At 39.7% G+C, this 26,358-nt stretch overlaps 1 protein-coding gene across 2 annotated transcripts in view; it reads left to right on the forward strand.

Moving 5' to 3' along the window:
* LOC137421640 (thrombospondin type-1 domain-containing protein 4) overlaps positions 1 to 25,918 on the forward strand; it is a 275,809-nt gene extending 249,891 nt beyond the window's left edge. For both annotated transcript variants that reach the window (XM_078771163.1, XM_068107883.2), the window contains 3 exons: positions 1,822 to 2,010; positions 6,165 to 6,309; positions 22,761 to 25,918. In XM_078771163.1, the coding sequence (XP_078627289.1) occupies positions 1,822 to 2,010; positions 6,165 to 6,309; positions 22,761 to 22,873 (447 nt within the window). In that variant the 3' untranslated portion in view covers positions 22,874 to 25,918. The remainder of the gene's footprint in view (positions 1 to 1,821; positions 2,011 to 6,164; positions 6,310 to 22,760) is intronic.
* The last annotated feature ends 440 nt before the right edge of the window (positions 25,919 to 26,358 follow it).

Consider the following 26,358-nt stretch of genomic DNA (forward strand, 5'->3'; position numbering starts at 1 on the left):
TTTGCAAAAAAAATCTTCAGTGCTCTACCAGGTCAGTCTTGATCCCTGGAATGGTATTTTCATTATTTTGTGAGTATGAAACGACATGGCTTTGCATACGATACATCATTAGAAACCATTGACAATGAAACAATTGTTATTGAGGCCAAAAGTCTCATTAAAATGTCGAAATGAATCACTTGATGCTACGTTTCTGTAAGTGTAGTCTTTAGCTTTCATTGGGCTGATAGGATGGCCTAGAGGTACACAAACTTTTTTTTTTTTGTATACAGAGTCGAGGCTCGTGAAAGAGCTAACATTTATCAAACAAACAAATCACACAAACAAGCAAACAATGTATATAAAAAGGGGAGCGGTCGACAAGATGGGGAGAGAAGGGGAGGAAGCACACAAACACAACATTTGAGAGCAGGGTCATCGGGAGATGTGTGGGAGGGAGATGGCCTGGGGGGAGGCAGGATAGGTATAAAACGCAAGGACACCAAGGACTTCCAGGAAAGAAATCAGCACCTCAAAAAAGTGGATTTGGGGTGAACTTGTTCTAAGCTGTCTTTTCAATCTCAGCCCAGTTATAAACTGTCATCCTGTGTTTCCTTATGAAAACTTTGCTTATGTTCGGGTGCTCAGAAGTTGCATCTTTTGAGATGCCTCATCCCTCCCACATATCTTTTGAGGTTAGTCCAGTCTTGATTCCCGACCCAACTATAAATGGTATCCATCGAAAGGAATGTTAAGCTCGCTGGTCTGTTTTTACAAGAGACGTTCAAAAAGGTCTACAAACAATTTACACACAATACTCCAAGACATGCCAACGTATCATGACAATTCAATATTGAAGTATACGCAATTAGTAAGAAAACCTAGAAATGTATTTTATTTATACTTATGTACTTGGCATTTTTACCCATCACTTTGCTGATGGTTTACTTCACAAACATCGTGCCCTATTCACCCCAACATTTGCCCTGAGGTCATCTTCCATCTGCTTGGAAGACAGCTAACATCACCTCTGCCACCTAACCTTGCTGCTTATACATGATGTGGGCAAAAAGCACTTCCACTTCACTGCGAAGTTTTGTGTTGGATTATTTGGTTTGAACCTCTACTTAAAATGAGTGAAATGAAACATTTTGAAAATTTGGAATTATTCTCACTCACATTTGACCATCACCATAATGCATATTATCAAGTTGTTTGAGCTTTCTTTTTATGAGAAGACAATTTGTAATACCGACTACCACCGGGTGGCGCTATATGACACATTTACATCGAGAAAATTTGGATCTTCCCCCATCCTGAACCCCATCCCCCAGATATGCTACCCTGACCGAAACCATCCTTGGGGTACCCTTTGGTAACTTGCAAAATCTGGTTGGATTTGGTTCAGTAGTTTTTTAGTTTTTGAAGCATATATAAACAAATAAAATAAATAAATTCACTTTTTTGTACAGTGTAAATACACCTTGTATTATACTTTTTGGCGTGTCTTGGGATGATTGTATCTCCATAGTATACCTTTTTAACATCCCACCTACCCTGCACAAATCCTAATTGGCTGCTCTGATTAATGGTAGCGTTGCATCAGTGGCATAGCCACGCTTCAGCAATGATGCAGCCAACAGACCAAATTTGTAACCGAATCCCTGTAAAATATATACTTGTGCCACAGATTGAATTTATTTTCCATACTCATCATTCTTCACAAGTACATGTGTTGAGACTCCATCGTCACATTGAATGACGATCACTAGGATTATTAATGTAAAATATATTCTTGGCAGCAGCAGAAATAACGATGCTGTGGAAATCAATTTTTGACAGTGCTCAAAGGATTGCGGGGAGGGTGTACAGGCCCGAGAGGTCATCTGCGTGATGAGGAGCTTTCGGGTTGGCAAAGCCATGACTGTGACCTCACCTGAGGATTGTTCTGGAGAACCAGCGCCCGCACGGACTCAAACCTGCATCCTTAAACCGTGTGGTTTTGCATGGTACATGACTTCCTGGAGCTCGGTGAGTTTCTGCGTTATTTATTCTTTCTCTTTTCATCTGGTTCTCCACAACCATTTTGGCAATATATATTGATTTACATGACAGACAACGATGATAAATGAAATATTTTATCTGTTTCATGCAGATTACATAATAAAATCTGCTCAATGTTCTTCAATCCTGCAACCACCCACTTTACAAGACCAGTTTATTTTGTTGTGCATGGATGACTGTCAATGTGGAACCACCTTGAGTGGCAACCTGTTGAACACAAACAGCAATCATTTGAACACGCCCATAATTTCACATCCAGAAATCATTAACACTGCATCGGTGTTTACATATGGGAGCCACCGTATACTGTATCCTGTTATTTTGCAAATACATATTAAAATCGCAACCATATCCAAAGGATGTTGTGCAGTTTGGCAGGATGTGTGCAATCTATGGAAGTTACAGGACTTCCAGACTCTTCCAGATGACAACTTTAGAACCCTTTATAATTATCCTTTAGAATTAACCATTATAACCCATTATAAATATCCTTAAGAACCCATTATAATTACCGTTTAGAACTCTTTGAATTACTCTATAGAACCCATTAGAATTACACTTTAGAACGCATTAGAATTACCCCCTTAGAGCCCATTAGAATTACCCTTTGGAACCCATTAGAATTACCCTTTAAAAGCTTTTAAATTACCTTTTAAAACCCATTAGAATCCGTTAGAATTACCCTTTAGAACTCTCTAGAATTACCCTTTAGAGCCCATAGAATTACCCTTTGTAACCCATTCAAACTACCCTTGAGAACCCTTTGAATTTTTTTTTTTTGTATACAAGATTGAGGCTCGTGTAAGAGCTAGCATTGATCACAAAAAGACAAACTGACACATAAAACATATGATAATGGGAGCGGGAGACAAGATGGGGAGAGAGCCGGAGGCATACAAGCACAACATTTGAGAGCAGAGACATCAGGAGATCTGTGGGAGGGAGAGCGCTTGGGGGGAGGAGGCGTGGGAAGGGGGGGGGGGGGGGGGGGAGAAGTATAAAACACAAGGACTTCCAGGACAGAAGTTGGTATTTCAAAAAAGTGGATTTGGGGTGAAATTAGCGGGGGTAGAAAAGATCAAGGTTTTGGATGGGGGAAGATAAGAGATGGTGGTGAACAGCTGTTTTAAAGACCTGGAGGGTGGAGTGGGATTGAAGGGAGTGAGGGAGTTTGTTCCAGAGGTGGGAGAAAAGAGGAATGAAGGAGTGAAGGTGAGCAGAGAGTCTTGATTTTGGCAGTTTAACCATAAGAAGGTTGCAGGCAGATCTTGTGCGACCTGCAGGAATATTTGTGGGACAGAGCACAGACAGCTGGGAGAGCAAGGCCGGAGAGGAGTCGGTAGAAGACAGAAAGACCACCAACCTGCCTGCGGTGAGTGAGTGAAAGGCCCTCGGAGTTGGCTTCATCGCGGGAGATTCCAATGATTCTGAAAGCTTTGGTTTCAACAGCGTGAAGCCGAGCTAGGTGTGAGGCAGGAGCACCGGCCCAGAGGAGGGAACAGTATTCCATTGAGCTGCGGATGAAAGCCTTCTATGTGGCGAGGATCTCAGGTGTGCCAAGGAAGGACTTCACACGACAGAGGATGCCCAGTCGGCGACTGGCTTTGGAGGCCAGCTTGGAAATGTGGTTTTCCCAGGAAAGATCATGGCAGATAGTGAGACCCAAAAGCTTGAGTGACAGAGCTTCTTGGAGAGGATAGTTCAGAAAGTATATGGGAGGGTTGTCCAGTCGGTCTTTTCGGAGAGACATAGTGAGAGTGTGAGATTTGTCAGGAGTGAAAGACATGTTCCACTTGTTTGACCAATCTGTGATTTTGTCCAGGTCTGCAGAGAGTGAGGAAGCTGCAGACTGCCAAACTGAGGGATGAGGTATGGAGCGGCAGAGAGTGGAGACATCAGCAAAGAATTACTCTTTAGGACCCATTAGAATCCTTTAGAATTATCCTTTAGAACCTTCTAGAATTACCATTTAGAACCCATTAGAATTACCCTTTAGAACCCTTTGAATAACCCTTTAGAACCCATTAGAACCCTTTAGAATTACCCTTTGGAGCCCATTCGAATTACCCTTTAGAACCCTTTAGAATTACCCTTTGGAACCCATTATAAATACCCTTTAGAACCCTTTGAATTATCCTTTTGAACCCATTAGCATCCTTTATAATTACCCTTTAGAACCCATTAGAATTCAACATGGTGGGTTAGAAAGGGTCTTCTTCATTTTTTGACGGATGGACATAGCCAAATATTGAAGCGACTTCACCACTTAAAAATAAATCCAGATTTGAAATTGTTCGTTTTGCTGCACCTTGGTCAAACCGCTATACACGTGGACATAAGAGCAGGTTATGTGTGTGAGCTTAATTCTGTACATACGCGGAGTTGTTGGAATGAACTCTTGGGATTATGCATGACCACCAAAGGATTCATGGAGACAATCATGCCCCACCCACGAAGCAGTTTTTATCTTCATGGTAATGTTAAATAGAAACTATTGAACATCAGTTCAACATCAGTTGGGCATGCGGGTGTCTTCTGATACCTCAGGGAGATGGATGCCCCTGCCTTACATAGCCCCAGGTCACCTGTGGGCAAGGTGTAGTACCTGTCAGCCCCCCTTACCAGGGTAACGGCCGCAGCCATCCGGTTTAAATGGCAGATGGCTCTGCACATCTGGTGGATGAGAGTCCAGTTGACTCCAACAGCACGGGCGGAAGAGGGTGAATTCCCACTGTCCATGCAATTTGGTGTGAGCCACTGTCCATGCATAATTATTTGACTGCAGTGTTGTGCTTATGCGTAGATTATGCAACAATTTGTTCAAAGGAAAATATGTAGCTTGTGACATGAAAATAACAGAATGAAATGGAAAACCAAATACTACATTGGAATCATCAGAAGGCACCCGATAAGCAAAGAGCAAAGATGGAGTCATCAGGAGGAACCTGGATAGTATTCGTGTTTCAGTGTGGTTGGTGGGGGGAAGGGAGGGGGTTAACGAGGGTAGAAAAGATCATGGTCTTGAAGAGAATGTGGAAGGTGGTTACAAAGGTGAAAAAAAGAGGAACAAATGAGTGGAGGTGTGCAGTTATCTTGGATTTAGGTTGTTTCACCAGATGGGGGTTTATGGTGGACTGTATGTGCCGTGCAGAAACCTGGGGGGGTTACTTTTTTGAAATTTACACAATTCCCTCTTATATTCCGTGCAACATTGATTTTTGTTTTTAATTTCCTCCCTAAGATTGATGGAAATATATCCCTTTAATCCCTTCCAAGCGGGTTCTTTTTTTTGAAACAGATTGTTGTCTGGTGTTTTTATGGTAACTAATTTTGTCTGGAGTTTTTATGACCCAGAACAAAGATAACAATTGTCAGTCTTAAAAAAAAAGTATTTTACTTTTCCTTTTTTTTTTTTTTTTTTTTTTGTTGTATACTGAATCGAGGCTCGTGAAAGAGCTAACATTTACTTCACAAACAAATCAACCAGACAAACAAAATATATAAAAAGAGGGAGCGGAAGACAAGATGGGGAGAGAAGGGGAAGCACACAAACACAACATTTGAGAGCAGGGAGATGTGTGGAAGGGAGAGGGCTTGGGGGGAGGAGGCGTGGGAAGGGGGGGGGGGGGGGGAGGGAGAAGTATAAAACACAAGGACACCAAGGACTTCCAGGACAGAAGTTGGTATTTCAAAAAAGTGGAATTGGGGTGAAATTAGCAGGGGTAGAAAAGATCAAGGTTTTGGATGGGGGAAGATAAGAGATGGTGGTGAACAGCTGTTTTAAAGACCTGGAGGGTGGAGTGGGATTGAAGAGAGTGAGGGAGTTTGTTCCAGAGGCGGGAGAAAAGAGGAATGAAGGAGTGAAGGTGAGCAGAGAGTCTTGATTTTGGCAGTTTGACCATAAGAGGGTTGCAGGAACTTTAAAACAATAGGTATTCATTAATTCACTCTGTCACTCTTAATCCATCCTACAAATTTTAAAGATATTGGAACCAAGCCCGGAATGCCATTTTCCTCTCCGCAATATTTGATCGATCAATCCTGTCTAATGTTGTTGCCATGACTTATATGTTTGATCCCAGATTTCCTGGTCTACCCCTGCACCTCCTCCTGCTTTTCAGTGCTCACACACATGTGGCGGGGGTACATGGGAACGTGAGGTACGCTGCCTGGATGATGCGGCACAGCCCAGTGATGGTTGTACAGCTGAAAGAAGACCTGAAAAACAACAGCCATGCAACACACAAGCCTGTGCTTTGCGCATCGGTACGGATTGCTCTGTTTACAAAAGCCTACAGGAAAATCGAACAATTTCCGTTTGACTTCTGACCTCTATCTTTCCTTGTTAATTGGGTACCTTAACCTCTGTCAGAGGAGTTGGTCAAATCAATGCATAATTATTTGACTGCAGTCTTGTGCTTATGCGTAGATTATGCAACAATTTGTATAAAGGGAAAATCAAGTTATGGGCAATTTCTAACGACCAGGTTGCAATGATGGGAGAACCATGTTGCTTCCAAACTGGTAGGGTTACTGTACCTTGATTAGAAAGACTGAAAAATTTACTTGCTTATTCATTTATTACTTACAAAAACCGAAGATTTTTCAAGTATATTGATTGGTCTTGTGTGTTATTCTGTATGTCTGTCTGTCTGTCTGTCTGTCTGTCTGTCTGTTTGTTTGTATGTCAATCGCCTATAGGTCACAATTTTAAACCTATCTTTACGAAACTTCACAAAATGGTAGAGTTGGTAAGAAGGAAGAAGCCTTTTGATTTTTCGGTCAAAAGATAAACATAGGCCAAAGGTCACCAACTAAGGTGAAGTTTTTAAAATCCTCAATTTTCATCCGATTGACTTGAAATTTGAACACGATTTGCATATCCGGTCACATAATTCAATCACTAATTATTTTTGAGGTCTAATGGTGGCAAGTATGTGTGCAATCCATGCAAGTTACAGGACTTCCAGAGGCTGACAGCTTTATAACCCTTTTATTATCACCCTTTAGAATCACCCTTTAGAATTACCCTTTAGAATTACCCTTTAGAATCACCCTTTAGAATTACCCATTAGAATTACCCATTAGAATTATCCTTTAGAGCCCTCTAAAATTACTCTTTATGACCCTTTAGAGTTACGCTTTAGAATTACCCTTTGGAATGATTCTTTAGAACCCTTTAAAATTACTCTTTATATCCCTTAAGGATTACCTTTTAGAATTACCCTTTAGAACCTTTTTTAGAATTACTCTTTATAATCCTTTAGAATCACCCATTAGAATTACCCATTTGAATTACCCATTTGAATTATCCTTTAGGACCCATTAGAATTACGCTTTATAACCCTTTAGAATTACCTTTTAGAATTACCCTTTAGAACCTTTTAGAATTACCCTTTAGAATTACCCTTTAGAATTACCCTTTAGAATTATCCTTTAGAAACCTTTAGAATTACGCTTTAGAATCCTTTAGAATTACCCATTAAGAATTATCCTTTAAAATTACTCTTTATAACCCTTTAGAATTACCTTTTAGAATTACCCTTTATAATTATCCTTTAGAACCCTTTAAAATTACTCTTTGGAATCCTTTAGAATTTCATTTTAGAATTACCCTTTAGAACCTTTTAGAATTACCCTTTAGAATTACCCTTTAGAATTATCCTTTAGAAACCTTTAGAATTACGCTTTAGAATCCTTTGGAATTACCCTTTAGAATTATCCTTTATAACCCTTTAAAATTACTCTTTATAACCCTTTAGAATTACCTTTTAGAATTACCCTTTATAATTATCCTTTATAATTATCCTTTAGAACCCTTTAAAATTACTCTTTGGAATCCTTTAGAATTACCTTTTAGAATTACCCTTTAGAACCCTTTAGAATTACCTTTTAGAATTACCCTTTAGAACCCTTTAGAATTATGCTTTAGAACCCTTCAGAATTACCTTTTAGAATTACCCTTTGGAATTATCCTTTATAACCCTTTACAATTATCCTTTAGAATTAAGAATGCATTAAAATGTCATGGTTGCCCTAAAATTTTCCTGAGGCCGGCGGACATTGAAGCCGATACACTGGGAAAAATCACAGAACCATGAGAAAGCATCCATAAATTAATATGTAAGGGGTGTTGCAAAACATTTTACCTTTTTTCCCCCTGAGAACCCGTTACAGTTGTGCACGCATTCGGACATGACGTGTGCGTACCTTGCGTCCACGTCGTCACTTTTTCTTCGCTTGTCGTTGCTGTGATGGTTTTGTCGCGGACTGAACAACGCGTCGCATGTGCGTTATTCTATTCTCGGCTATTTTAACGTGCATCAAAGGAAGCATGCCTCGGGAGAAAAAAAAGGTAAAATGTTTTGCAACACCCCTTACAGATTAATTTATGGACGCTTTCTCATGGTTCTGTGATTTTTCCCAGTGTATCGGCTTCGATGTCCGCCGGCCTAAGGAAAATAAACCCCTTATGTAAAAAAACCGTAAAAGTGTCCGTAAAAAAACAATAATATACATCGATCGATACGTAGTACTCCAATTTATTATGTACAGGCTACGCATGAAGCACGGTTCGCTATTGCTTACAATGTGTAAGCATACCCCACTAGTACATATATATTATATATATGTACTGAGGATAATGACTGTACCTGAGTTGCTGTGTTGTCATGATTTACACCAATCATAATACAAACAATTATTTTGCACAAATGTATTTGTTGTATTTGTGATATTACATTTTTATAGGCAATTTAGGTTGAAGATTTAGGTTGAATGTTTTTTTTTCAAGAAAGAACCCCTCAGCACATACATAGGGGAGGGGTAGGTGCAGACTGGAAGTTTGGGACGATTACACCTCACCACCAAGTAATTTAAAACACCTCACAACCATAAAACACGTAATAAAAACACCTCACCACCACAAAATTAAAAACACCTCACCACCACGAAATTAAAAACACCTCACCACCACGTCATTTAAAAACACCTCACCACCAACTAATTCAAAACACCTCACCACCACGTAATTCAAAACACCTCATCACCAACTAATTCAAAACACCTCACCACCACATAATTAAAAACACCTCACCACCACGTAATTATAAATACCTCACCACCACGTAATTCAAAACACCTCACCACCACGTAATTTAAAAACACCTCACCACCACATAATTCTAAATACCTCACCACCACGTGATTTAAAAACACCTCACCACGTCATTTAAAAACACCTCACCACCACATAATTCAAAATACCTCACCACCACGTGATTCAAAACCACCACAACGTTATTAAAAACACTTCACAACCACGGAAACAAAAATTTGAGGGAGTCGTTAAGTGACAACACAGACACTGCCCAGATGTGTAGATATATAGATAAATGACTGTACCCGAGTTGCCGTTTTGTCATAGTTTAAACCAATCATAATTCAAACAATTATTTTGCACAAATGTATTTGTAATATACGTGATATTACTTTTTATAAACAATTGAAGTTGAAAACTTAAGTTGAAAAAAAAAAAAAATTCCCCAAAAAATTCGGAAAACAAAATAAAATAATTGGAAAATTTTGCAAATAAAACACCCTTAGGACATACCGACGGGAGAGATATGTGCATACCAGAAGTTTGGTACGATTTCACAAAAGTTTGAGAAAGTAGATCAGTGAAAACACAAGACAACACAACACAACACAGGACAGACGCTGCACAGATATATTTATATTTTTATGATATATATATATATATATATATATATATATATATATATATATATATATATATATATATGTGTATGTGTGTGTGTGTGTATATATTTATATATTCCAGTGAGATACCTGAGATATTCTGAGATATTCAGAGTGAGATACATACATGTATGTATGTATGTATGTATATATATATATACACAAAGAATTAAGTTAAGCACCCCCCCCCCGTTTTTTTACAACCTCGCACATTACAAGTTTGTTGTCGTCAAAACAGTGTAATATACCCATGATATTGCTATATTTTCTGGAGAAGTGATATTATGGTCACATAAAAACATAACAATCATGCCGTTTTCAATATTTTATTCTGAATAATTTAAGGTGAAAATTTTTGGGAATTTTAGGCATATTTTCACCTCAATTTAAGTATGGAGCTATAGGTCCATCACGGACAGTGTGGATGACGTTTATGTTTTCTAACGTACAGTCATTGTTCTGAGAAGACCTCTAGCGATCTTTGCGTCAATAACGTGTGTAGGACCCACGTGATCGGATCACTGACTCAACCAATCACTTTTTTTCACTTTGATCACTCACTTTCATCAATGGATAATTGCTAATGTCATACCAATCATTATTTGATCTCACATACCTTAGAATATATGCCAATGTATACATATACACAAAGAATATATATTAGGGGGTGCTTACCTTAATTCGTTGTGTAGGGGTGCTTAACTTAATTCTTTGTGTATATATATATATATATATATATATATATATATATATATATATATATATATATATATACATATATATATATATATATATATATATATACAGTGGTACCTCGGCTTACGAGTGCCCCAACGTACGAGTTTTTCGGGATACGAGCCGTCGCTCGGGCGGTTTGTTGCTTTGGGATACGAGCCGAGATCCGATGTACGAGCTCAAAAAATTTATTTTTTTGAATTTTCCGGTTGTGGCTTCCGGTTCCGGTCACGTGGTTATCTTGCCGTGAAAGCATCTCTGCTTGGATATAAAACACGCAATCGTCGAAATACATTAGCGAGGAATCTCCTTGCTCCAGCCGGTGACGTCATCGGCGGGGATCCCCGCCTCCAGAGTGGCTGGTCACGTGACCGCCAAAGCGTGTCGCGCGTGCGGGTATAATGAGCTACACCTGTGGATCACGTGACCACGGAAGCACGCCTCGCTTGAGAGGCATGGCTTTCGGTTTGCGTTTTGCTTTATAAGGCGCGATAAATGGGCTTTTGAGTGTTCGCGGTTCATGGCGTTGACGGTTCATGACGGTTCATGGCGTTGACGGTCAAAAACCCATTACATCAATTTTACCAGGCACTGTACAGTAAGTACAGTGGACACCAAATGCACGGTGGAAGGCTAGAAGTAGAAGATCGTCCAAGACAAGTGAGAATAAGCCATACTTTGGAGATGTCGTCATTCGCTGGTCCGATAACCAAAGATGTGGTATAAAAAACCAGGTGAGCTAACAATGCAGCAATGAAGGAATTCGGCCAAGGCACCGGCACACAACGACCTACCTACATCGAAAGACTCAATGCCAATGGTGACAGAAGCCAAGACGGCCGGCTTAAACACCGCCGAAAGACCACGGTGTACCAACTTACGATGCAGAACATCTTGCACTTAATATGATGACAACAGGTGCCATCCTCTGACGTACCATTACAGGTACAGGTACAGTACACGTGAGCACAGAGCAAAAGTTCACTGAAACCGAGATTAAGAAAAAAGAAAAAACACCTCGTGGTCCGTGCTCGATATCCGAGTTTCAATCTTTTCAAACACATGATGCTCTCGGTCACGGTATCTCCTGCGAGCTGCTTCTCCTTCAACCACACAAACAACAACTTCTCCATATCTTCATGGATAGAGGTCCAGTTTATTTCTTTACATTCTCTTGTATTATGTACAGTATATACGAGGTCGTGCTTGTTTATACATTATTTGTTATTTATAAAGTACATTTTTGTTATTTAAAAGCACCTAACAAAAAAAATTGGTGTTTTTTTTTTGAGGCTGGAACGGATTAATAGCATTTCAATGCATTTGAATGGGAAAATTTGCTTTGACTTACGAGCGATTTGGCTTACGAGCTCCGTCACGGAACGGATTAAACTCGTAAGCCGAGGTACCACTGTATATATATATATATATATATATATGTATATATATATATATATATATATATATATATATATATATATATATATATATATATATATATATATATATATATATATATATATATATATCATAAAAGGCAATGTCTGTTTGTGATTTTAATCACAAACAGACATTTAATGTTGAGGACATTGTCCTCAACCGCAATGTCTGATATATATATATATATATATATATATATATATATATATATATCATAAAAGGCAATGTCTGTTTGTGATGTCGTTAGGTATACAAATCCGTATGCGCCTACTTCGAGGTCTTAATGGTGCACAACTAGGGGTAGTTTTATATGCGGAATCCAATGGCAGTCTTTAAAATTACTGAAATCGCACCCCCCCCCCCCGAGCTCGAACTCAAAGAAAAAACCCCAAAAAGGCGGGACCATGAAATATCCTTTTCCTATTGAATGAATGAATGAATGAATGAATGATCGCTTTTAAGGCCATTTTTCCCCGCTAGAGTGGGTGTTGGCCTTGCGGGCCCCATGACAATAAAGGTTCCCTGTTTGAGGCAATGTTTTTATGGCCGGATGCCCTTTCTGACGCCAACCCTGAGTCGCCTCTTACGATGCGCAGGGATATGGTGTACCTATTCTAAATCGGGGTACACACCGGATCATTCATCCCAGCAAGCTGGTACTCAATTTGCCGACCTCGGAAGGATGACAGGCTGAGTCAACCGCCCTGGTGTTAATTCAGCGATCGACTGGGATTCAAACTCAGGATCCTAGGATCCCAAGCCTGCACCCTAACCGCTAAGCCAACACCAGGCCTTTTTCTATTGGACAATTTAAATAGTCTCCGCCTCCTTAAGGTCTCCGCCCCTCCTAATAATCCTATATAAACCGTGGCGTTACTTCAACATTCATTTTAATAGCGAACGTTTTCGCCACGTTTCTTCATTATTAGGTTTACTCTCCATAAATGGAGAGTAACCTATTATTACTGCTAGAGTTTTTCTTATTATTATTATTCTTCCGCCCTATTTTGCACCTCCGAAAACTTCATAATTAATGTTCTCAGCAACCGCTGGTCGGATTGACAGGAAATTTTCATCAAATGATCCTCTCGGCTCCTAGAATTTTTTCATGCTAATTATGACGTCATAGGTCACGTGGTGTGGGCGCCATCTTGTAAAACAAATTCAACTTTTCCCCTCTGTATCTCCGCAACGGCTCAATGGAAAAATTTGAGGAATGGCTCATTCTAAAGAACTCTTCAATGGGAACAAAAGACATGTGTATCGAGTATATTAAAAATGCTAACGTTAAGAGGTAAGAATTCGTCAAACAAAAAATTTTCTCCCCCGAAAATGGGATTTTTTTCCCAGATGCTTAGTTAAAAAAAACTCAGAATGCGAAAATTTTCGAAGTCATACGTCACATGGTTCGGCCGCCATCTTGTTTTCCGTGAAAAAACACAAAAAACCCTTTTACTCCGCAACGGCTGAACGGATCGAGCCCAAACTTGGCATGCGTATTCGCATACCCATGATGAACAAAAATGTCAGCGAGCACGACGTCATCCGACACGTGGTTTCAGAGTTATGACGTTTTAAAATTTCAAACTAGAAATGGAATCACCTCCATAATTTGTGGAGATATCGAGTGGAAACTTTACACAAATGTTCCACATGGGGGGATGTTTCATCGTTACTTGAGACGTTTTGATAAGTCACATGGTTTGGCCGCAATAAATAATGGAAGTTAAATTTTAAAAAGCTTGTAACTCTTGAACCACTGCATGGATCGACTTGAATTTTTAATGCAATGTAGCTCTCATCGGGTGGAACAAGTATGCAAAATTTCAAGATGATTGGATGTACGGTCGCGAAGCTAAAGTCTTTATTGTTGAAAGAAGAAGAAACACACCATTTTGTCCTCCCAGGCCACGACATCATCCGACATCAGTGCGATTGCCATTTTCAGTTTTAATTTCCTTTAAAAAACATTTTCTCTGCAATAATAGGGCCGATTGAGATAAAATTTTCACCATAGGAGGGACTCGGTCTGTAGAATATTTTAATGGTAATTATGACGTCGCAGGTCACGTGGTTCGGCCGCCATCTTGTTTTTCGTGAAAACACGAAAATCCCTTTTTCTCTGCAACGGCTGAAAAGATCGAGGCCAAACTTTGCAAGCAGAATCGCATACCCATGACGAACAAAAAAGTCAATGAGCACGACATCATCCGACACATGGTTTCAGAGTTATGACGTTTTTAAGCATGAACCTTTAAAACCTAGCTCCTCCCTCATTTTTGATCCAATCGAGGAGAAAATTCACAGATCTGTTCAGCATGTCAGTCTACTAAAATGTCATTTTAGAATTTGCGATAGGTCACGTGGTTTGGCAGATATCGTTAATTAAACGAATTTTTTTTTTTTAATGGATATCTCTTGAATCGCTTTATTGATCGACGTGAAACTTCATACTGTAGTAGAAGTCATGAAGAGTAACAAGTGTGCAAAATTTCAAGATGATTGGATGTACGGTCACGAAGCTATGTCTTTAATGTTGAAAGAAGAAGAAACACACCATTTTGTCCTGCCAGGCCACGACATCATCCGACATCAGTGCGATTGCCATTTTCAGTTTTAATTTCCTTTAAAAAACATTTTCTCTGCAATAATAGGGCCGATTGAGATAAAAAAAAATTCACCATAGGAGGGACTCGGTCTGTAGAATATTTTAATGGTAATTATGACGTCGCAGGTCACGTGGTTCGGCCGCCATATTGTTTTTCGTGAAAACACGAAAACCGCTTTTTCTCTGCAACGGCTGAACAGATCGAGGCCAAACTTTGCAAGCGGCATCGCATACTCATGACGAACAAAAAAGTCAGCGAGCACGACATCATCCGACACATGGTTTCAGAGTTATGACGTTTTTAAGCATGAACCTTTAAAACCTAGCTCCTCCCTCATTTTTGATCCAATCGAAGAGAAAATTCACAGATCTGTTCAGCATGTCAGTCTACTAAAATGTCATTTTAGAATTTGCGATAGGTCACGTGGTTTGGCAGATATCGTTAATTTAAACGAATTTTTTTTTTTTAAATGGATATCTCTTGAATCGCTTTATTGATCGACGTGAAACTTCATACTCTAGTAGAAGTCATGAAGAGTAACAGGTGTGCAAAATCTCAAGATGATTGGATGTACCGTCTGGAAACTAGAAGTTGTTATTGCCTGAAGAAGAAGAACCACAACACTTTTTTTTGACCAGGCCATGTGACATAACCACCTCACGAGCTAAGGGTAGCTCGAAATTAAATTGTCTTCGGATTTGACAGTCGCTAGAGGGTGTTAACATTCGAATGCAACAAATCTGGGCAAATTCTGATGAATTTTCGTAAAACTACACGATATTGTCATTTACATTGGAAAATAACTGTAAAACTCTCCGCCGCCTCGGCTTATTTCTCGCTCTGAAGTTCATCCTGTCTTCAATTTTAAGGAGAAAGAGAGGTATCTGCAAGCAATGGTGACCTTTATTTTGTGGAAATCCGATTTACAATGACGAAGTTATCCAAAATCTAACATTTTAAATGGAGCGCATTTCCAAAGTGAATCTTCCACAGGTAAAATATCCACACGTGCAGGCACACCTTACGGCGTCAATTTGGCTCCGATTTCAAATCGGATTTCGATTGTCGTATTGCCTCGGATGAGTTAACAAAATACCACAACAAATTTGGTGACAATCATGAAAAATTTGACCAAGTTCGATCGACGGGATACTTCGTTCTACGCTGACATACGGCACGGGCCACGGATGACGTCATGCCACGGCAGGACGTTCTTCCACGGGTGGCAGATATCGTTAATTAAACGAAAATATTTTTTAAAATGGATGGGGTGGGGGGGATGTGTGTGTGTTTGTGTGTGTGTATGGATGTGCGTGTGTGTGGATGTCTGTGTGTGTGTGTGTGTGGGTTGGGGGGGGGGGATATGTGTGTGTGTGTGGAGGGGTTGGGGTGTGCATGTGGAGGAGGGGGGGATGGATATGTGTGTGTGTGTGTGTGTATGTGTGGAGGTGTGTGTGTGTGTGTGTGTGTGTGTGTGTGTGTGTGTGTGTGTGTGTGTGTGTGTGTGTGTGTGTGTGTTGGGAGTGGGGTGGGGAGATGTGTGCGTGTGTTTGTGTGTGTGTGGATGTGCGTGTGTGTGTGTGTGGGTGTGAGGGGGCGGGTGGATATGTGTGTGTGTGGAGGGGTGTATGTGTGGAGGGGTGTTCGTGTTGGGGGAGGGGTGTGGGGGTGTTTGTGTGTGTGCATGTGTGTTAGGGTTGGGGGGGTGGGGGGATGTGTGCATGTGTTTGTGTGTGTGTTAGGGGTGGGGGATATGTGTGTGTGTTTGTGTGTGTGTGTTGGGGGTGGGGGGGCTGTGTGCATGTGTGTGTGTGTGTTAGGGGTGGGGGGATATGTGTGTGTGTGTGTGTGTGTGTGTGTGTGTGTGTGTGTGTGTGTGTGTGTGTGTTGGGGGTGTGTTGGGGGTGGGGGTGGGAGGACGTGTGCATGTGTTTGTGTGTGTGTATGTGGGTGGGGGGTAGGGGGAATGTGTGTGTGTGTGTGTGTGTGTGTGTGTGTGTGTGTGTGTGTGTGTGTGTGTCGGGGTTGTATCCAAGGGGGTTGTGTCAAAGCATGTCCAATGAAAGTGGGGTTGTATCACAAGTGGGGTTGTATCAAAAGTGGGGTTGTATCAACAGTGGGGTTGCATCAAAAGTGGGTGCGAGTAAACCGGTCATCACTGCCAGCAGTTTTAAAGTGGCAGTTCTAGTTATTATTACTAGGGCATGCCCGTACTATATATATATCTAAAATTATATCCCCCCCCCTCTATTTACATGAAATGGTTTGGTCCAAAGTGAACGGCTTGCGAGTACGGTGACAATCCCCCCCCTCTATTTACATGAAATGGTTTGGTCCAAAGCGAACGGCTTGCGAGTACGGTGACAATCCCCCCCCCTCTATTTACATGAAATGGTTTGGTCCAAAGCGAACGGCTTGCGGAGTTTGGTAAAGAAATCGCCATAGCGTGCACAAACGCGCAGGAAAGCGAAAGAATCGCAAATTAGTTTTAATTAGTTTTAAAACATAGTTGAACGCCAACATAGTTTGCCAACGTGAAATAAATGAATACGCTCTCAAATGTGCCGTCCGAGGCAGAGTCTGTTCGGCACGTTCGGCAGACGTGATAGCTCGCTGCTCTCTGATTGGTTGAATCGTTTTTTGGACATAGCTCGGTAACTACTTGTCCGATTAATATGAAACCTTGAAAAGGCACATCCTCGGGTCCACAGCAATATACCTGGCAAGTTTAAAGTATATCGGACCCGTGGTTGTCGAGAAACAGCGGTCACAGACAAACATACATACATACATACATACATACATACATACATACATACACACAGAGATTACTGGAATTATAGATAGATTATTCCTATTTCTCCGATTTATTCCTATTTTTTGTGTTCCGATTTATTCCTACCTTCGAAAATCTGTGATTTATTCCTATTTTATAAATAAAGCGAACGTTTTCCATAAAAAACGAGCGTTTTCCCCACCTCTTCCCATTATCAAACGAAAAGCGACAGTTTTCCCTACTACGATGCCACCCAAAAAGCGGCCAAATTTCGGAAAGTTGCCTGCAGCCCTCCATATGCAGACACGAAGAGAAGCACGGACAGATGCGGAACATCAGCAGGAACTTCAAACCCTGGCACGCAGGCGATCAGCTCTTATAGACCAAGAGACACTCGAGGAAAGACAGTCACGACTCCAAGAAAACGCTGCCAGACGAAGAGCTGAAAGGCAGCAGGAAGCACTAGAACAGAGGCAGTCTCGCCTCCAAGAACAGGTCTTCCGACAGTCAACTCGACGGCAGGAGGAAACTCCAAATGAACGTCAGACAAGGCGTCAAAGAGATAGGACAAGTCATGCTGAGGTAAGATCTCGAACATTCACTTCGCAACAGTGGTACCAAGGTGCTTTCAACTATGATCCAAGCCATGATTATGCATCACACGAATTAGTGACCATTGGTTCCATGTCTAAGATTTGTGACAAGTATAGCCTCAAAAAGTGGAATAAATAAACACCAGGCATGTGTTGCAGTAATGGCAAAGTTCAGCTGACTATGCTTCCTGAACCACCTGAGCCACTTAAGGATCTTCTTCTTGGCACCACTCCAGAGTCCAAACATTTCCTTCAGAATATTCGGAAATACAATTGTGCCTTTCAAATGACGTCATTCAGCGCCAATGTCATCACAGAGGGAGGATTCATGCCAACATTCAAAGTTCAGGGACAGATTTACCACAGGATACGATCCCTCCAGCCTCTACCAAATGAACAGCCTCGGTATTTGCAGATATACTTTGTTGGAGATCTTCAACAACAGGCCCAGAGTAGATACAACAGGGTACAAGATTTGATTTAATTTTGAAGCTGCAAGAAATGCTTCATTCAAGTAACAGCTATGTCGAAAGTTTTAAATATGCCCTTGAGAATGCTCCTACCCTGGAAGTTCAGAACATCATTGATGCTGACAAAAGACCATCCGGTGAGCATGCACGCCGATTCAATGCTCCAGAACGTAATGAGGTGGCTGTCATTATGACTGGCCAAGAATATGGCAGAAGAGACATTGTCCTCAAATGGCATGACAACAACCTTAACTTCATCAGTCAAACCCTTAGGTCTTACGATGCCGTCCAGTATCCTTTGCTCTTCGTGAATGGAGAAGATGGGAGCAACTCTTGCAAGCAATACCTGGAGACTCACGTACATACAAATCTGTTGACACTGTTGATCAATCTGAAGTTGTAAATTACCCCACTGAATTTCTTAATTCGCTAGAACCACCTGGCCTGCCTCCTCATGGGCTTGAACTTAAAGTAGGAACACCAATAATGCTGCTACGCAATTTGGATCAGCCTCGACTGTGCAATGGCACAAGACTTGTGGTCAAGAAATTAATGCCCCATGTTATTGAGGCCGCTATTCTCACTGGTAGTGGCAAAGGTGAGGACGTCTTCATTCCTCGCCATCCTCTCATACCATCTGACCTACCCTTCCAGTTCAAGAGACTTCAGTTTCCTGTCAGGGTCAGTTTCGCCATGTCTATCAACAAATCACAAGGGCAAACATTAACAGTGGCAGGATTGCATCTGGAAGTGTCTTGCTTTTCTCATGGTCAGCTATATGTAGGCTGTTCCAGAGTTGGAAGTCCCTGCAATCTTTTTGTTTACACTCCAACTGCAACGACTCACAACATCGTCTATACTGAAGTGCTGAAGTGAAATTGCCCGTCATAAGTGGGGCTAAATTATCCAAAATGTCCTATAGATATATAGGTCAATTGCAAAATAAGCTATGACTAATAAGCAGTTGTGGACCATCAGTGGTGGTGCTATTAGAGTGTGGCTGGACTGCGAATCTGGCAAGCTCTTAGTTCTAAAAAAAGGTCACAATACTCAATGACGGTATCTTGTCAAGGCGGGTGCATCTCGCCATAAAGGTGCCAAATGCCTACAGGAGTAAACCTGGAATAATAAATCCGAGTGGCTGTTGGGAACCCACTCATAACCCAAATTCCCATGAAACCTCCCGAGCGAAGCCGGGTACTTCTGCTAGTATATATATATATATATATAACTGTGAGAAATAGTAGAAACTCCACAGTACGAGCAGGGCGTCTCATTTGCATTAAATAAATAATCGGGAGATTAAATCAGACGCGGACGTAGCTTCAGGACGTCGATCTTTAATTTTCGACAAGCTTTCGACCAACAAAGGTCTTCTTCTTAGTCGTCCCCAAGTTCAACGGAAGTCCGTTGAACAACAAAGGTCCCAAGTTTCCGTTGAACTTGGGGACGACTAAGAAGAAGACCTTTGTTGGTCGAAAGCTTGTCGAAAATTAAAGATCGACGTCCTGCAGCTACGTCCGCGTCTGATTTAATCTCCCGATTGTATATATATATATATACTGCATATTAATAGTTCCCAAAGCAATATGAAAATATATAATTGTGCAAGGAAGAAGCACACAAATAACAACACAGCCACAATGACAGCAGGAGCAACAACAACTACATGTTATAAAAAAATTCTTTTTTTTCATGTGTTTCATTTCATTTTACATCCTCATTCAGACTCACTGATGGACATGCAATATGTGTCTGAAGTGCAACATGCTGTCTTTTGATTAAACCCATCAGCTAAACGATGGGTAGGCACTCATACCGTATAGAAAAGGGAGACAGATCACAGAGATAACGCTCTCACTAAAGTGTACAGGCCAAAACAAACTTAGAGAAGTTAAGGATAATAGTGTCTGCAATTTTTGTTACCTTTCACTGACATTATCACCAAGTGAAGACCCTGCACGGCCATTCCTCAAGGCAATGTACAATTAGATATCATTAATTATCTTTTTCTAGACACAATATTGTACACCGCTCCTTTCCTATGCCACCTCCAGGCATTGCAAATCGTCATTGCCGGGCACCGAAGGGGGCTCGGCAGTGACGCACGCTGAAAGAGAGTACTCAGTTTTCACTCTGGTTTCTTGTTGTACACCGCTCCTTTCCTATGCCACCTCCAGGCATTGCAAATCGTCATTGCCGGGCACCGAAGGGGGCTCGGCAGTGACGCACGCTGAAAGAGAGTACTCAGTTTTCACTCTGGTTTCTTGTTTGTTTTCTTGTTTGTTTTCTTGTTTGTTTTCTTGTTTTCTTGGTTGTCCGGACGATATCTCAGCCATCCTTTGAGCTAGGAAGCTGAAATTTCGGCACAGTAGTGAGCAAGTCCTTTGTCAAATACGGTATTTTTTGTTTTTTGAATAATCAATTAATTGAGGAGTTATTTAATTATTAGCGTTTAATTAAGTACTTATTTAATTAATTAAATTTCATTTATCTTCTGACCATTATTAACTCAGGCACCTTTTGAGTTAGGAAGCTGATATTTGGACATGCCAATGACCAGGTGATTTGGCTGCAAAGGATATTTTTGATTTATTAATTAATCAATTAATCGATTAATTATTTAATTATTCGATTAATGACAAAAAAATTTTTTTTTTTAAAGTTACAGATTCTGATGAAATAGTGGTAGTTTATGTGTTCTCTGACCAAATTGATTAATAATTTAATTTTTTTATGATTATTATTTATTTATTTTCATTATTAATCATTTATTTATTTTCTTTCTCATTTGGCCAATATCTCAGGCACCTTTTGAGCTGGGAAGCTAATATTTGGACATGAGTGACCAAGTGATGTGGCTATCAAGGATATTTTTGATTTATTGATTAATCATTTCATCTATTAAGTATTTATTGATTAATCGATTAATTATTTATTGAGTAATCAATTAATTATTTAATTTTTTATAAATGACTTATTTAATTAAATTTCTAAAAGATACATCTTCGGATGAAGCACTACTGGTTTAGTTATGCGATTAGCCAATTGATTATGAAAATATTTTGTGATAATCTTTTATTGATTTTAATTATACAATTAATCAATCAATTAGTGTACACCTCTCCCTCCCAATGCAGCCTCAATGAGCTGCACTGCGGTATTGCCGGGCGCCGGAGGCGCCCCGGCAATGCCGCGCTGCAGCATATTTAATTATTTGGCATGGGGCGGTGTACTTTGAATGTATGTGTACTTGTTTGTTTTCTTGTTTGTTTTCTTGTTTGTTTTCTTGTTTTCTTGGTTGTCCGGACGATATCTCAGCCATCCTTTGAGCTAGGAAGCTGAAATTTCGGCACAGTAGTGAGCAAGTCCTTTGTCAAATACGGTATTTTTTGTTTTTTGAATAATCAATTAATTGAGGAGTTATTTAATTATTAGCGTTTAATTAAGTACTTATTTAATTAATTAAATTTCATTTATCTTCTGACCATTATTAACTCAGGCACCTTTTGAGTTAGGAAGCTGATATTTGGACATGCCAATGACCAGGTGATTTGGCTGCAAAGGATATTTTTGATTTATTAATTAATCAATTAATCGATTAATTATTTAATTATTCGATTAATGACAAAAAATTTTTTTTTTTTTAAGTTACAGATTCTGATGAAATAGTGGTAGTTTATGTGTTCTCTGACCAAATTGATTAATAATTTAATTTTTTTATGATTATTATTTATTTATTTTCATTATTAATCATTTATTTATTTTCTTTCTCATTTGGCCAATATCTCAGGCACCTTTTGAGCTGGGAAGCTAATATTTGGACATGAGTGACCAAGTGATGTGGCTATCAAGGATATTTTTGATTTATTGATTAATCATTTCATCTATTAAGTATTTATTGATTAATCGATTAATTATTTATTGAGTAATCAATTAATTATTTAATTTTTTATAAATGACTTATTTAATTAAATTTCTAAAAGATACATCTTCGGATGAAGCACTACTGGTTTAGTTATGCGATTAGCCAATTGATTATGAAAATATTTTGTGATAATCTTTTATTGATTTTAATTATACAATTAATCAATCAATTAGTGTACACCTCTCCCTCCCAATGCAGCCTCAATGAGCTGCACTGCGGTATTGCCGGGCGCCGGAGGCGCCCCGGCAATGCCGCGCTGCAGCATATTTAATTATTTGGCATGGGGCGGTGTACTTTGAATGTATGTGTACTTGTTTGTTTTTGTTTTGTATTCTTTCTTTAAATTTTTTTAAATCACGTTACTCAACATTCTCACCTAAAATTTTCTCTCCTGTATGTGCACAGGTCCTGATTGTGTGGACAAATTCCCAAACTGTCCGACGGTGGCACGTGCCCAGCTCTGCCTTTACCCATACTACCTCTCGGCTTGCTGTGCGTCATGCAGTCTGCCACCATGACACCGTCAGCTTATCCACCGGCAACCCAAACGGCACCATCAATCCTAAACCCTCTCAACCTCATTGTTGTCTTTGTCTTTACTCCTCATTGTTTTTTGCCACTCAAAGTAGTTTTTCCAAATGTTTGTGTAAAAAAACAAACAAAAAAAAATGTTTTTCCTGTGCGTTTGGAATTTTCATTACATGTATTACCTCCGCCACCAAAGGTGTTATGTTTTCACCCGTGTCTGTCTGTCTGACTGTGTGAGCATGATATCTCAAAAATGTATGGATGGATTCAGATGAAATTTGGTGGATAGGTTAGGTGAGTGACAAGGACGAATTGTTTCGATTTTGATGAAGATCCGGATCAGGATACTAGAATTTTAAAAAGTTATTCTACACCATTAAAAAACAACAATAGATAAGGCCAAAAACAATAAATATCACAATATCTCAAAGTTGTGGATGGATTTGGACGCAATTGGTGGAGAGGTCGGGTGTGTGACAAGGACAAATTGATTCGATTTTGGTGAAGATCCCGATCCGGAAACAATTATTTTTTTAATTTTTAGTGATTCTTCGCCATTGAGAGAAAGGGCCAAAAACTATATATAGCATGACATTTCAAAAAGTTGTCGATAGATTATGCCAAAACTTGATGGATGAGTTGATAAGGAGACAAAAACAAGCTGATTAGATTTTGCTTTAATCCGGATGCAGATATGACCTATGAGTGGGATACCAAACGTAAACTGTTCATCCTGGCGGCGGTGTGCGCTCTACTGAGTGCCGTTCTAGTTTACATGTATGTCGGTACATTATTTTTTAATTCCGCTAGGTTTGTATATCTGTTTTTATCATTGTTTGTCTTCTGTCCTTATTTCTTCCTTCAACCCATATTTCTCCTCTCTCCCTCCATTGCAGACCTCAAGTGCCATCCTTCCTTTTTGTCATTTTTTGACAGTTTGCTTTTTATTCCATTTCTCTACCTCGAGCAAAGAGCTTGATGGACCAGAGCACAGGCATCGTTCCTACTGCTTCGTTATAAAATAGGATGAGATAAGGCCATGGCACAGAAGTTGATTGTGAGGAGGTAAATACAACAGTGATGGCTTTCAACAGCATCTGTTCAAAGCATTGTAAAATGGAGATATGGAACTTTCCATCAAATTCACCAGTGGACGAAAATAGATATTTGAAGAAGAACCTTCTCAATTATCGGTCATCCCGGGTCTGTGAATCTGCACTTGAACTTTGACTTTCTACTGGATCTACCAAGACCATCTCACACTGTGTGAATTTGCTGTCATTCTCAGCATTTTTCCATTATATTATGACTTGGAAGTTTTATGCATTTACCTATTTATTTCCCTGCCCCAAGAAACAGTGAAGCATTAATAATTTAGTATACATTAGCGTTATGCAAACTTAGACGAATCATTTTTGATCATCTGTCATCTGTACTGTACATTACTTTTAACTATCAGCAATATCATTCTCAAGCAACGGTTTCATAAGTGTAGCATTGTTTGCTACAGAGTTTTCCAAACAGGTGTTGGAGAAAGTGCAAGTTTATGGTCATGTGATTCTGGGTCAAATGCAATGCTTCGGGCATTTCCCATGCCTTAAATTCCCCCCCCCCCCCTTCCCATGCCTCCCCCCCGCTTCCCAAGCCCTCTCCCTCCCACAGATCTCCCGACGTCTCTGCTCTCCATCTTGTCTCCCACTCCCTTTATCATATGTTTTATGTGTCAGTTTGTCTTTTTGTGATCAATGTTAGCTCTTACACGAGCCTCGATCTCGTATACAAAAAAAAAAATCACCCTGATGCTCCGATGAAGGGTAATGCCTGAAACATCAGCTTCATCTTGCTTCTCATGACATTGAACTTGTGCTTCTTCCAAATCCATTGTCGCCTTCTCCAATGACCCAGCTCTCACCACTCACTCTTTACCCAGACTAGTATTCCTCATTACCATTGTGTACTACTGCGTTACATAAAAATGTACTTTAAAACAATTTCTTTTTTACACCAGTCATACCACACATCATGTTTGTCACATTGAAACTGGATTTGGTATACGGCACAATGAGGGGGAATTTTTTTTGTCGCTTGCATCAGAGCATTGATGTATTGCTAAGGCAGACAATATCAAACGGGTAATAAGAACATATGTATTATATGTGTGAGCGTTTAGAGTCGCATTGGGAGTAGGAAGGCAGACGACAGCCTGAACAATGATCGACCACCACATTTTTGTGGTTGAAAATCGAACCTTTTTAACGTTTTGACCGTTTGATCCTAAATACTTAACTAAGGTAATTACTGCCTTGCAGGACAGGTGGTCATTTGAAGATGTGAGAACTTCTTTTATTATTAAATTTATTATTGTATCACAAATGGTGCTGTTGTGGAAAGATGTTATTAACCAAGTCTGAATCCATTGTTGGAACAAAACATTGAAACAAAACCAGGTCGACCCATGTCATGTTATACTTTGCTACCCATACTATAAAGAAGCTGTTTGATTCGTTTTTATATTCGACTTCAGGTCAATCCTCCACCAATAATCATTATCGGCTGAGAACGTTGTTCCATAATTATGGACCACTCTCTTGAGAAGAATTCCTGCCAATTGTAAAATTTGGGTTGCGAATCGGAGAGGCGGTCAATCAATGCAACAATTTGTTTTATCAATACAAGACTCCACGTTTGAATTTTCTGACAAAATCGACTGACTTTTGCAGTATAAAAGTACTATTTTATAAACAGTCTTAAATGCAACATTAAATATTAGATTTGTAGCAATATAACACTGAGTGAATTTATGAATAAACATAGTCTTAGGAGCCATATTTGCAGTGAATATATCATGAATCGATAGGTTTCGTCTGAAGAAAAACAAACAGCAAGAATAAGGAGATTTAAAATCAATCACTTCCATCCTCACCTACAGGAAATAAGAGGAAATACAACAATTGCATCATGTAACAAGACATCTGCTGCAATGCTTTCCTTATCAATGAGATTTTACAAACTACGTATTAAACTCTGCAAACGTATCACATTGTCGGAAGCTTTCTGAATGAGTCTTTTTTATACAAGTATGAAAAACAAATGTAACTAGATGGTATTCATAGAATACTTACCCTGTGCAGTCAACTTATTGCGAGCCAACTCTTCTGTTTTTGAAAATTGTTTTTCTTTGATCTAATATGGCTGCCAGACCACGTGAGCGATGACATCATACATTTATATTCTCTAATATAATTGTTGCATAGTTCATGCTCAATACATTTCAAACTGATCCGACTAAGCATTGTCCCTGTCGAATTATGACGTCATAATTATAGCACCAATGACGTCATCGTTAACAACACTTATTCCCCATATTGAGTTCTTTAAAATGAGCCAAGTTTCAATTTTTTCCAAGCAGCGGTTTTGGAGATATAGAGGTGCAACATTTTTCGGTTTTACCAACATCGCGCCTGTACCACATGAC

This window comes from Myxine glutinosa, chromosome 2, assembly GCF_964187855.1.
Source record: "Myxine glutinosa chromosome 2, kmMyxGlut1.1, whole genome shotgun sequence".
Classification (NCBI taxonomy): Eukaryota; Metazoa; Chordata; class Myxini; order Myxiniformes; family Myxinidae; genus Myxine; species Myxine glutinosa.